This window comes from Bos javanicus, chromosome 6 (assembly GCF_032452875.1).
Source record: "Bos javanicus breed banteng chromosome 6, ARS-OSU_banteng_1.0, whole genome shotgun sequence".
NCBI classification, from domain to species: Eukaryota; Metazoa; Chordata; class Mammalia; order Artiodactyla; family Bovidae; genus Bos; species Bos javanicus.
This window is the reverse complement of record NC_083873.1, coordinates 92152507-92165759: the sequence shown is the minus strand read 5'-3', so window position 1 is coordinate 92165759 and position 13253 is coordinate 92152507. Positions and strand designations below refer to the sequence as shown.

The 13253-nt window shown below is 41.3% G+C and overlaps 1 protein-coding gene and 1 long non-coding RNA gene across 9 annotated transcripts in view; one reads left to right on the top strand and one right to left on the bottom strand.

Moving 5' to 3' along the window:
* The window catches only part of LOC133249741 (uncharacterized), a 271661-nt gene extending 269522 nt beyond the window's left edge, over positions 1-2139 (top strand). Inside the window, exon 3 of the long non-coding RNA XR_009737078.1 lies at positions 1311-2139. This is a non-coding gene — a long non-coding RNA (uncharacterized LOC133249741). The remainder of the gene's footprint in view (positions 1-1310) is intronic.
* A 1696-nt stretch (positions 2140-3835) lies between these two features.
* Positions 3836-13253, bottom strand: part of SEPTIN11 (septin 11) — a 137084-nt gene continuing 127666 nt past the window's right edge. For 2 of the 8 annotated variants that reach the window (XM_061420559.1, XM_061420553.1), the window contains exons 9-10: positions 12732-12919; positions 5265-6789 (exon numbers count right to left, since the gene is read on the bottom strand). In XM_061420559.1, coding sequence (XP_061276543.1) covers positions 6765-6789; positions 12732-12919 — 213 coding nt within the window. In that variant the 3' untranslated portion in view covers positions 5265-6764. Of the gene's footprint in view, positions 3994-4461; positions 4646-5264; positions 9214-12731; positions 12920-13253 lie in introns of those variants that run through there. The other 6 variants (XR_009737077.1, XM_061420554.1, XM_061420555.1 and 3 more) reach the window with 6 other exon arrangements.

Sequence of the window (13253 nt, the reverse complement as noted above, 5' to 3'; positions counted from 1 at the left end):
TTAAATCTTGATAAACTCATAAGTTGAAAATATCCTTAAATCAAAAATGAATTTAGTGCACCTAATCTACTAAACACCATAGCTTATGAACCTCGTCCACCTCAAGTGCTCAATACACTTAACATTAACCTCCAGTTGGGCTGAATCCATTTAACACAAAGCCTGTTCTACAACACAGGAATCAGATATCCTGTGAAATGTGTTGAATCCTGCCCTTAAGTGGAAAACTGGTTCTAAGTCTGTCAGTTATTTTCCTTTCATGAGTGCATGGCTGACTAGGAGCTGCTGCTGCTAAGTCACTTTAGTCGTGTCCAACTCTGCGACCCCATAGACGCAGCCCAACAGACTCCTCCGTCCCTGGGATTCTCCAGGCAAGAGTACTGGAGTGGGTTGCCATTTCCTTCTCCAAGGCATGAAAATGAAAAGTGAAGTCGCTCAGTCGTGTCCGACTCTTAGCGACCCCATGGACTGCAGCCCACCAGGCTCCTCCGTCCATGGGATTTTCCAGGCAAGGATACCGGAGTGGGGTGCCATTGCCTGCTGCTACTGCCCAGCAAAGAGTATCCGTACTGCATATGGCTAGCCCAAGACAAGATCCAAATCCAGAACTACAGTTTCTTCTTAATGTATATCACTCACACCATCACGAAGTCAAACCATATTAAGTCAGGGACCTTCTGCAGTGGTTTGCGTGATGTAAGACCCATGTGTAGTACAGAGACATGCCTCTCCCTGTGCCACCTCTGGGTCGTTGACAAGCTGTCCTAAGAGGTAACCAAGAACATCTTACCAGATAGAGAAGTTTAGATAGCCCACCACTCTAGGTTTTTCAGGTTCTAGGAGGCTGAACCTCTCCATTTCTCTCAACTCAAAGTATGAGTTTCATGGCACATCCAATGTCAAAACTTTTGACCTTACTATGTTATATAACAGTAGGCCAGTGAACTTAAAACTACTGAAAAGCAATCAGTGTGTTTTGCTTTTTGGAATACTATCTCTTGCAGTTTAGCCCAAAAAGGGCTTACCTCTTACTCCCAGTTTGCTGTATGAGGTATACAGAGACATGCAGTTGATAGCATGTGGCTACATCCCCCAGTGCCTAATGTTGGCCTAGTGTAGTATACAAGTATTTGGGGAGAGGAAAAGAGTGGGAAGACGGATGGATATAAAGCAAGGGCAAGGAGAGCTAGAGCTGCACCTCTTCAGCATTCTAAAAGCCCTGTGCAGGGCATGGTTAGGCAGAGTGTAGAACGCTATTGTGCATCCTACCCCCGTCATACCCAAAATTTATTTATTTTTTTTTTGGACAGGAACCAACCTTAAAGTAATAGCTTCATGCCTCTCGGTGCCATAATTTGCAAGAAAAAAGCTTTTCTTTGGTGCCAAGAAAGTTTCCGTAGTGGACTGACAGGCCGTTTCAACTCACAGTACTGCAAATAACTGATTTGAGGAAGACATGAAATCTTCATCTGTACCTCCAACGATGCTCCACTAATGATCAAAAGATCTCATTTATTTACAGCTACCTGTCAGAATAGGCAGGTTGGAAAAGGAGGTGAGCAGATACCCAGGCTTGCAATTAGTCTTTTCATATTAACACATTCAGCCCTAAGGGTGCCACTTGTTGGCTAGGGACTGATGTGAAAGCTACATGGTAACAATCAACAAGGACTAAATACCACAGTCTTAAGGATTCAAATGCAAGGATCTTCAAAGTGAGCCATGTTGCCAACACTGTCTCCAAGGTGGAAAGATGGCAGTCATCTGCAAAGCAAAAGGTTTTGCATAGAACTGCCATTTAAGTACAGTGAAAATTACTTAGTTTTTCAGATGTCCAGAACTGTTTACCCATACAGGACAATGATAAGTAGAAAAGTCAAAATAACTAAGAAGGAAGCTTAGGTACAGTCGATGGGAAAAAGTACAGTCGAGCCTACTGGTATGATGACCTAATTTTATCTCACTCAGCTCAGTGCATACTAATTCAGAAGATCAGGTTTCTCCTTTATACATGTGCTGTGCCAATCTCAAAGAGATCATCTAGGATACACTTTGAGCAATAAGGCAGAGTCTGTAGCTGAAGCAAGGTTTTTTGTTTTTTAAAAGACTATGAAAAATAAAAAGCCTGTTATCAAAATAGGTTCAGCTGGTTCAGTTCTCCCTGTTTTTCAACAATCTACTTTGGGACAAGCGAGTAATGTTTATTTTTCATCTCTCTTAGCTGGTCAGCCAAGAGAACTTGAGAACCTACCAGTTTTATCAACACTTGAGAAAAAGAACCTGAAGTAAACGGGAGGTTAGCTGTGTGCTTGACCTGTGCTGTCCATTACCCACGCTCCCTAGATAATTGAACAGAAACCAACCTGGATGGAACAGCCAGCTCTCTCACCCCTCCCACTAAGATGTCACCATTACACTTCTCTAGCCTGAGGCCTAAAAGGGGAACAGCAGTAATAGATTACACATTTCTCTACTTAAGGACAAAAATACTGCCTAATTTGAGTTTTAAATATTGCTCAAAAAATGTCTTTACAATCTGACACAAAATTTGTTTTCAAAATGAGTGACAGGGTAAAGTTGATATTAAAATAATGAAAGGAGCTTAAAAATAAATCCAATTATTGTGCTTAGTAATCAACAGTGGTTTCACACAATAGGATGTCTGTGTTCAACTTACAAGACTGATAGTATGTCATGCTGTAGCATCAGTTAATGAGTTGATACCCACCCATCCATCCATCAAACCACTGATCACATCTTAGCAGATTTCTATCCTTGCAGATTATAGTGTAATATGGAGGGGACGGCTCTCAACTCATATTTTAACTATTTAATGGCTCAAATGAACTTGATTTTAATAACACGTAATAACAGTGTCTAAGTAAAGGAAGCCTCTCACCAGTATGCTTATCCAGTTAGACTAAATAACCTCTTTCCAAGAATCAAATGATTCAAGAGGCAGGCACTGTTGCTTCATCATTTCACCTTTCAACCAAAGCATATGTTTACCATTCTTAAATAAAGCAGGGAACTCTCTTAAGGATCTTTACCAAATGCAACTCATGCCACCAATATCCATCTGCTATGGGGCTAAAAAATGATGGAAATAAGCAAAAACTATTGACGAGAAATGAAAAGGTAGCAAACTGCACGTTCATGCTTAAAATAGAAATGAGTTTGGAAATTGCACCTTGACTACAAAAATTGCCCCTAGGAGGTGACTGCTGACAAAACAACCTACCCCTGCATCCAGCCCGTCACAAACGAGTCAACATCAGAAGTCACTGACTCCACAGCCAGAAGTGTGTGTGTGTGTGTGTGTGTGGGTGTGTGTGTGGGTGTACTTGAAGCAATTTTCAACATTTTTTTTTTCCTCATTTGGCAAACGTGGAGAAAGCCACCTGGCTGACTGGCAAACGTGCATGAGAACCATTGTTTACAACGCTCCTGTTGTCTGGGACAGGATATGTACTTGGGGGTTTGTTTCCATGGTCCAGGACACAAAAACTGGACATGTGGTAAAGAAGAGCTTCACAATAAATAAAAAGGCAAGCATGGGCCAGAAAGTTATTTTAACGTACCTTTAAATATAAATTGAGTCCCAGAGGCAGAAAAATCACCTACCCAACACTGGCACATTTTAAACATGATTAAGACTTGCAGGTCAAAATCCCAGTGACAGCACTGGGATTTGTTGCTGTATTTGAGATGAGGAGAGCATCTTAAACACAATTCTGTGGCTTAAATGTCACTTAACTTTCCCCTTGAGCTTAAAATTGGCATAATTTTGATACCAAAACTAAGTCTGAATAACCAATACATAAAACAAACTGGCTAAGTAGAAAAAAAATTTTTTTTTTCCAAAACAGAATCCCAAACCCCAAAAACTTATATATAGGATGCAGGTAACAGAAAGAGTCAAATAAAACAACAGTGGTTCCTGAATTTAAAGGAAGGATGCCCACTTCTCTCTCTCAAGAGGCAGACGATCAGCTGAAAAATAAAAATATTGTATCAATAGAACACTCCAAATTTAAAACTTGCAGCCATCTTTGTTCATGCAATATCAAATGTTTAGAAAAATACCCCAAACTTCAAAACAACCCATCAAGCTACCAAGAGGAAGGAAACTGTTGCCCCAATGTTACGACCTGATGGATGGTTGAGGGTCCTGATGGGACTGTTCAGAAGGTCACTCATGGGACAGAGGTCTGGAGTTTACACGAGATCAAGTTTGTGGACCCTCAGAGTAGGGTCCATGCTGTCTTCAGTCCATGAGTTCTTGGGTCAGCAGCTTCAAGAACGTGAGAGCTAAGCAAGATCCCAACACATGGCTACTTTGGGTTTTGGCCCAAGTTCTCTGTTTCATTCAATTTCCTTTTAAGGAGTATTATTAAGTATTACTGTTTTTGGTGACGATAAGTCATTTTAGTAACCACTATGGGCAGTGGTTTGTAAACAGACATTGACAAATACAAACAGCAGTGCAATATTTGACCCAGACTTTAAAAGAACAGGAGGCGATGGTGGAAATGAGGTAACTCTTCCCCAACACGTGTGAACAGACAGCTCCTGCTCTTCTAATGCTCTATGTCCATTAGGAGAGAGTAGGGCTTGTCAACAGGATGGTTACATAAAGAAGAAGCTACAGAAGAGAAAAAAGAAAGGTTCAGATTCAAAGTTGATTCTTAAAAGGCTTTAAAATAAAAAAAAGGAGCTTCTCTACAACAAACTGAAGGAACAGTGGTGTGTCAGTAAAAGGATGATCAGTCGAGGTGGGGAGCAACAGCAGTAGAGCTGGCACCAGAGGCCGAGGAAGAAGAGGCTGCCTTGGATGGGGCGGTGGGGTGCTAATCAGGGTAGAAGGGGATGGGAATGGAGGACAAAGGGTGGCAGAGACGGTGTATGAAGTACAGAATACCACGTGGCAAGCGTCTTGGAGGAGCTGGTGCTGCCCAGATGGTAGCATTTCAAGTCCAGACAAAGCAGGAAAGCATGAGACACTTCCTTCCCTATTTCTTTTATCCAGTATTATAAACATGTGTACATTTGTGTATCAAACAGTGACTAAAAAGAACTCACAAAAGGGCACACAATGTTTGGGTAAAAATATATTTTCCCCCACTTTATGTTCTTGGCACTAGTGATATGCATAGATTACCTGTCCACCACGCTCCTACCTCCACAGATACCAAATGACCGAGCCAGTTTGCTACGGGATTACTTTCATACTTGAAAAAAATGATATGCTTCACACCAATACAATTGTTTTAGTTTTTTAAAAAAGACAAGTGTCTAACATGCAGTTTACATATATGACAATTCTGCATTAACACTGAAAGGAGATTACACAAGTTTTAAAAAACACATTGGTTATTTTCCAACAGCAAAATGACAGTGATCTACAACTACAGTTTAAGGCATATCAGCATATTTTAAAATTAAGGAATAGACAAAGTTCTAATGCTGTTCACAGCTTAATCTTCCATTTATTTAAAAAATTCCCTTCATACCTACATACAATCTAGACTTTACGTCAATTCCCCCTAAAGAGTCATCACATACGTATCCTGTCAATGGAACCAAGACTTCTGGAAGTTGAGACTTGACAACTTCAGACACTTGCAAATGGCAAAGCAAAGGGATCTCAATGCACAGTTTTGGTAGGACCACACAGAGACAGTATGACATGAGTTGGTAACAGCTGAAAACCTGATTCAACAGTCTGTATTATGAAACACCGATGGATATGTCAAGCAAGTGAGGAAACCAAGTCTGTCTGTTTGAGGTGCACAAGATATGAGGTGTTATTGCTGGTGAGATCACAAAGCAGAGAAGGAAGATGAGTAACCTGTGCCCAACATTCTGTTAAATGTTCCCCTGGTTAAGGTGTCCTTTCTGGACAAAACCTTCACCAATTAATAAAGAGCCTAAGCTGGGAAAAGGTCGTCTCTCAACTGCCTGTAAATTCGCATAAGTGCTTTTCCATCACATCCTTCTTGAAACTGTTACAGGTATCTAAAGTCCAGAAGAAGCAAAAGCATGGTCATAATGGTTGAACAAAAGATCTGGGGAAGGGCCAGCAAGAGCTGTCTTGGCAAAAAAAAAAAAAAAAGGTGATCCCTGGTCGTAGTTAGCACAAGGGAAAGATCATTAAACCAGGATCACCAAAAAACTAAGCAGTCATAAAGGCAGTGTAATATGAAAAAAACTTTCTCTTGTTTTTCTCTAGTGGAAGGTAGTAGTTTCTCATTCTAGCTTTACTTACACAGTCAGAACCAAGGACCCTCTGGGACTTCCCTGGGGGTCCAGTGGTTAAGACTTCACACTCTCATTGCTGAGGACTCAGGTTCAATCCCTGGTCAGGAAACTGAAGTCCTGCAGATCACATGGCACAAGCAAAAATAACAACAAAAGAGAACCAAGGACCTTCTGTAATATCCAATGAACCCACAACACTATGTAGAACACAGACTGGGATTGATAATTTCTGACTTCCACACTGACACCAAGGAAAAGTCAAATCTCTGTGTTTCTTGTGAAAAAGAGAAATGTGAGCCATTTAAAACACAGTTTTCTTTCTTTTAAAAAAAGAAAACAAAGGCTACTCCAACCAATACCTCCCTACCCCCATCCAGGAAAAAAAAAATAATTCCACCTATCCCATTTGTTTCTCTAAAAAGCCAAAAAGATCTCAAAGGTTTCTTACTACTGTACTTACATGCAAAGGCGAAAGCACATCCAATTAGATTTGAGGGTATCATTTACTCCGTGCAGAGCCAAGGACTACTGTGAAAAAAGGCACAGATACAGAAAGAAGAGAGGGCAGCAATAACAAACCAAACAGGGCTGGGGAGCAGGGGCAGAAAAAAGTTCAGAAGCAACGCAGTTTAAAAAAAAAAAAAGCTTTTATACGTTTCTTTTGACTTTTTATTCCCTGACTCTCCATGATTTGTTTTTCTGTGAAAAATTTAATGGGGGAAAAAATCAATCAACAATCTTGGAATCAAAAAGTCAGCTGGATGCCTTTCGCGGTTGGGCTCACTTTAAAAAGGCTTTAGCGATGCATGTAAAATGGTCATTTTCAAGGGATGCATTCTTAGGATTTGGAAGTGTATTTCCTGTTACAAGGCACAAAAATGAGCACACAAGCAATGACTGAAACAAGCATACAGCACTAGTATTCAAGCTTCTGTCTGGTGCGCAGCGTCTGAGCAAATTCAGCCCACGGTTAGAATCAGCATGCCACCTGATGTCTGGCTGCTGCACAGCTAGCTTCAGACTAGAATCATTCAAAAACAAAAGCAGAAACACTGATCCAGGAGCTTCTAAAGCCTGTCTTTATACCTCTATTGCTGCTTCTGGTTTGCAGTTTCTATCCCAGCTGAGTTTGAGCTTCCATGAAAACTGATTCCTTGCTTTGCCTAATTAAGCCTAAATCAGTTCATGGAAGCCCATTCCTTCTTTCCCTAAGAGTTGAGGATAAAGAGAAGGTTGAAAATTTACTGAAATCAACTAGAGACTATTTAAATTTTTTTTTAAAAAGTGTGTATGTGTGTTCTGTTCACTTTATGTATGACTTAATGAAGACCCTTCACCAGGGGATCTTCCTGACCCAGCGATTGAACTTGGGTCTCCTGAATTACAGGTGGATCCTTTACCATCTGAGCCACTAGAGAAGCCCATCTAATGGATGACTAGGGAGGGCCAAAAGGAAAACGCAGGGGTGAAGGGTCAGATTCATAAGAAATGTTATTCTTTCAAGTAAGAAGTTGGAGACTATGGAGTCAGAAGCTGGGAGTGTTTGTTTTTATGGGGGTGGTGGTGGGATAACTAAGAAACTGAAAGGATAAGCTTCAAGAAGGAAAAGTATAGAAAAGAAATTAGGTATGCTCCTTTCCATACAAATCTGGAATATGTAGTCTATGTCCTGAAATGTGACTAATTCCTAATTCTTGTTGATGGGACAATGGGTCTTAAACGTAGAGGGCAGGTTGAGCGAGTCTTGGTGAGGCCATTCCTTCAAGACAACTGGATTTGAAAGATCAGATGTTCTATTCCTTCATCCCTCTTTTGGCCAAATATCAAAATATGCAAGGAAATTGGGATGTGAAGTTGGATTTCTGCTTTCTTGACTCATGGGTTTGTGTTATGTCCCTTCCCATTTCTATCTTAAAATGACAAAATCTCCTCAAACTTGTGCTGCAAGATGATACAGTTTATAACAAATTCTCTATTTTAAGTATTTCTGGAAAATTTCTCCTCGGAATTATTGAAAAATGTTACTCAAAGCACTGATATCCTGGAATCAGTCATTAGGCCCTCGCCCTCAGCCTACAGAGAGCAGATTTAGGTGTGTTTATGAAAAGATGGGGTATTGTTAGTAGCAAACAGGTTGCAGAAAGCCCATTAATTTTAGTAGAAGACTCTTCTACTAAGAACGTTGTATGATCAGCCTTGGAGAGGGCTATCTGTGAGAGGGCCAAGGCTGCCCTGACACAAGTAAATATAATCACTGATTTCTTATTACAGGCCAACTTGGCTAGGACTTAAGATAGGGGTTCAGACATGTTTTTAAAGCCATAAGAGGAGACAAACCAGTCTGAACAGATCCACAATCCAGGCCAAATAATGTTATTATAGTAATAATTTAAAAAAATCCATGCAAGGGTAAAAGTCAGGTAAAGCTTACCCACCGTTCTGCCTACATACAAAGCTACCTTGGTTTGGGGCAGGTGAGGAGAAGCAGCAGAAGGCGTTCAGAGCCTTTCCATCATGGAGATGAATAATCAAGAAAAGCAAGTTGTCAGGGCTATTCAGGTTTACAGTTCAGCTGCTGAGGTGATGAGAAGTTTTCCTGTCAGACGTACATGGAGGAATTTAGCCTCCTTCCCTTGGTCCCAAGCAACACTCGAGTCACAGGACAGGCATGCTTGCTGCCGCCACTCTGAACAGGCATAAACGGCAAGTCATTTGCGTTTCCAGAAACAAAGTCCCACTGCACATAGCTTTTGCTGTGACTCCCTTGTTCTATCATTTTCCACCCCCCAACAACATTCAGCAAAATGAGTTAATAGTTATATGGTGTCTGGGGAAGGGGGAAAAATAAAAATAAAAAAATAAAAGGACACAGATGGCAGAGATACAATATTACTGCAAAAGCAGGTGAATGCGGACCATCCTTGGCTTGCCAGGCTTTATGTGAAGCTTGCACTGCAAGTTAAAAAACAAAACAAAAAAGTTAGAAATAATAATAAATTAAAAGAAGGAAAATTAGGAGCGCCAGCACCAGCATTCGGTGATGGTGAATGCTCATGCAATGATTATGGAATCGACAGAAATTAAAACCAAAAATTTGAGTAAGCTATATACTACATGACAAGCAAAAGCAAAATTTTAATACTGAATTAAAGAACACATGGTTAGTTTCCATTTGCAGGTCATTCAGAATTCATGAGTGACTTCTTGAAACCATTACATGTTCTACTGGGAAGATTTGCAGTTTGATTTTTCATTTTCTCAAATAACACAAAACCATGATCTATTCAATTTGGGCATCACAGCAGTACTGAATAGGAGCTGAAAATTCCATTTCTGAGCTGCTAGAGTCAGAGAATAAATAAATATACAATAAATGTCTTTGAACAAATAATTTGGTGGTTGGAATATAGTGGATGGAGGACATGCTATTGATCTATTTGGGAGGGGGAAAAAAAGGACGATCATTATATGGTTACAGCTATAGCAATGCCAGGAGCCTTCCCCCTCTTAGGTATAAAGCAACACCAAGTTCAAGATCCACACGTCTAGTTTTAGGCAAACCCAAAACATGCAACTTCATTCCTTAGCAAGAATCAAAATATGTTTTAAAAAAGAAAAAAAAATGAGTGGATGATTCTGTAAACTGTCATTATCAGATGCCAGGTATAGTTTTAAAATGAGATTTTAAAACTTTCTTTTTGGAATGGATGCGTCTTTAAACCCCCAAACTGCCGGCTGGCAAAGTTTTCAGAAAAGATGAACACTGTCTACTGAACAACTTACCCTCGGGCACTCCCACCACTGAGGTGTAGCCGCGAGCAAGGAAAGTGACTTGGTGGCCAGAGATGGCAGGAGGTGGGGTCCAGTTAAAGGCAGTACCAGGGTTAGTTCTACCTTGTCTGTAATCTTAGGACATGTTATGTGCTCTCATGCCACTACAGGTCAGGGAGGAAGTACAAAGCCTTACCTACGTTAAAGAGGGAGCGTGTCATTAGAATAGAAAAAAACAAAGAATTTCAAACTATTAGAAAAACTTAGTTAAGCTCTGAGGTGGAAGCATAGCAGGTGAATAAACACGCATCTCTTTTTACATTTTATCCCTCGAACAGCTCCCATGCTCCTCCTCCAGCTACACAAGGAGGAAAGAGCCTCCCATGTATTTTCAAAGTACTGTTCTAGTTCCCCTGGTCACTGTCTGTCTGTGGTCCTCTCTAACCAAAACTCTCCACTGGCAGTAAGAGAAGTAATTTTTTTTCCCCACTTTTACACTTCCGGCCTCCAACTGGCAATTGCTTTCACTGTTCAAATGGGAAAGTGAGCTTAAGTTCCTAGAAGAAGTTACCAAAAAGTTCGTGCTGTTGTCAGGCACAAAATCTGGTGACTCTTACACACCAAATTAAGTCTAACCCTATTAATAATAACTGAGAATGTATAAATAAGGCTAAAATAGAATTCACACACACTTCACATAAACTTGAAAAGCATTATAAATTTCTAAGGCCCAAGGCTGGGAAAAAAATAACCTAAAACGTTCTAAAGGATAAGAAAAACCTCCTTACATGGAGAAGTCTGTTATTAGAGAGACTGTTGAAAATGGAGGCACAATGCTCATCAGCTCTTGGAATATTTATTGCTTAAAGGCACATCCAGTATAAATGAGATATCCTTGGAACACTGCTGGTCTTTTATAAACATTTTTAGTCCTAAAACATGTACCTTTATGCACTTTGTGCTTCAGGGTAAGAAAACTTGACTTTGGGTTTCCTAAAACATGAGTCAGCAGCTTTTTTCTATTTCGTTCATGCCTATAGATGTGTGTACACACACACACACACACACACACACACACACACACACACACAACCTATTTTTATCCTGGGTTGGTTTGGATCAACAAGGGTATGATGCCAAATGGCTTTCGTTGTGTCTTCCCTAAAGGAATCACCAATCTCTGACTGCATGGGGATCGTCACCATTAGTGACCGACACTGCCCCCAACGTGTAGAGCGACTACAAAGCGCATTCTTCAACTGGATTATAATCTAGGCAGCTGTCACTCAGAATTAATACAGCATGACTCAATTTTCAGCCCCTGGAGTCCTTCGATCGCTTGGGTCTGTACCAACCCCATTCAACACCACAGCTCACCTACACTGACTACCTTCTATTGCTTAGAAAATCTGCTTGCTCCCCTGCTCCCTTCACACATTGCTTGCTGGCTCAGAGCTTGGAAAGTCAAGGTCTGCAGAGGAGAACTGCAAACTCTCTGCATGTCACTGGAGCAGTGCATGTTGGTTTCTACCACAGACAACATAACAGTATTCCTTGCGGGGGCAGGTCTGCACACTGACCAAGATGAACACCTCACTGCCGTGCTCACTGTCCACTGATCAGACCTGACGACTGCGCAGGCTCCAGCCTGTCTGCCATATTACATCTAAGAACGTAATTTTCTGCCTTCTCCAGTACCAACATTTTTAGTGTTTACTTAGTTGTCAGCCTCTCCCCTGGCACCTTAGCATCTGAGGGTGGAGAGCAAGAATCCTGAAACATGCTCTGAGTTGGCTCCTCACTGCCCTCAGAGGGTCATGTATTAAACAAAGAGGGTGGCACCCATGGGCTCACCACCCGGCCGCCACTAAGGTTTTCTTCTAAGGTAACTTACTGACCACTGTGCTTACTGTCAGACCAACAGTAATTGTCATAAAACAGCACCCTTGAGTCTTTCAGGTGATTTCCATAAAGCTTCAAATTACAGGAGAATTTCAAGGCAGGCCCAAACCCCCCATGGCTTCAGGCCACTGCTGCTGCAATATCATAGGGAGTGATAACTCAGGAGCAGAGTCTGACCCCTCAGCACATTAAATCAAGGCTATATTAAAAAGAAATTTCTTTGTGTGTGTGGATACAGGTATGTCTTGAGAGCTGGTGGAAGTGTCTTAATAGGATGGGCATTTTGATTTCATTTTCACAATAAAACAATTCATCATCTTGTTCAGAGGAAAACTAGTGGCCACTGGCAGTTCTTCTGAATCTTTCATTTTGGGAACAAGACGGTCAATGACTGGCTTCTCAAGCCTTACAAGAGAGAATAGAAAAATAATTCTAACAATCATAACTTTAGGATGCTCTTTCATCCAGAGCCAGGAGGATTGTCTCCAGAGAGTAGTGAAGAGAAACACACTGTCTTCTCGAGAGTCCTAGTATTGGTGCAGAAGATGCTACTGGAGACGACAGGTGGCTCCAGTCCTGATTGCTTGATCGTGTGGTCAAGTTTTAGACATGAGTGTTTGTGTACCCTTTAGATATACTTTAAAAACCTTTATCGTCTCCCCTGCACTGTAGAGAAAATACTTGCTTTTATCTTTCTGGTAACAGACCAGTTTCCAGTCTGCAAATGGGAAAAGTAGAGACATGCAAGAGGAATAAACTGTTAGAGAGCCCCGCTGCGTGGGGGTGACACCGCTTACTTTTTCTTATCCTTGTCTTTCTTGGTTTGCTGGGCCCCAGACTGTTGGGCCTGGGATTGGAGCAACTGGGCGGCTGCCTTCTTCTTCTGGAAATTGTTCACCTCCTCCTCCAGCTCCTTCTTCTTGTCTTCCACTTTCTTCTTCTCTTCTTGGTGTGTCCGCTTGAGGAGGTCGAATTTCTCGTGGAGCTGAAAAGGAGAGGAGGAGAACAAGCTTGAGGGAAGGGCTGGGATGCTTGCTGGTCTAAGGCTGCTTGCATATGTTCAGAAACACACACGTGGTGCTGCCTGTGGTCCAGTTCCCAGAGGGGATCTGGATCTAGGGCTGAACCAGGCAGAGGTCTGAAGAGCATCCTGTGGAGCCCTGTGCTCTATTGAGACTTGGATCCCTTAGGACTAAGAGAAATCTCTGTGCAGTTTTTCGGATAACAGAATACAGTCATCGTAAAAAGCATAAAGAAGAAAATTAAAATCATCCATGCTCCTAGTAAGAAACTTACCTAATGATAAGAGTAGTTCTTTT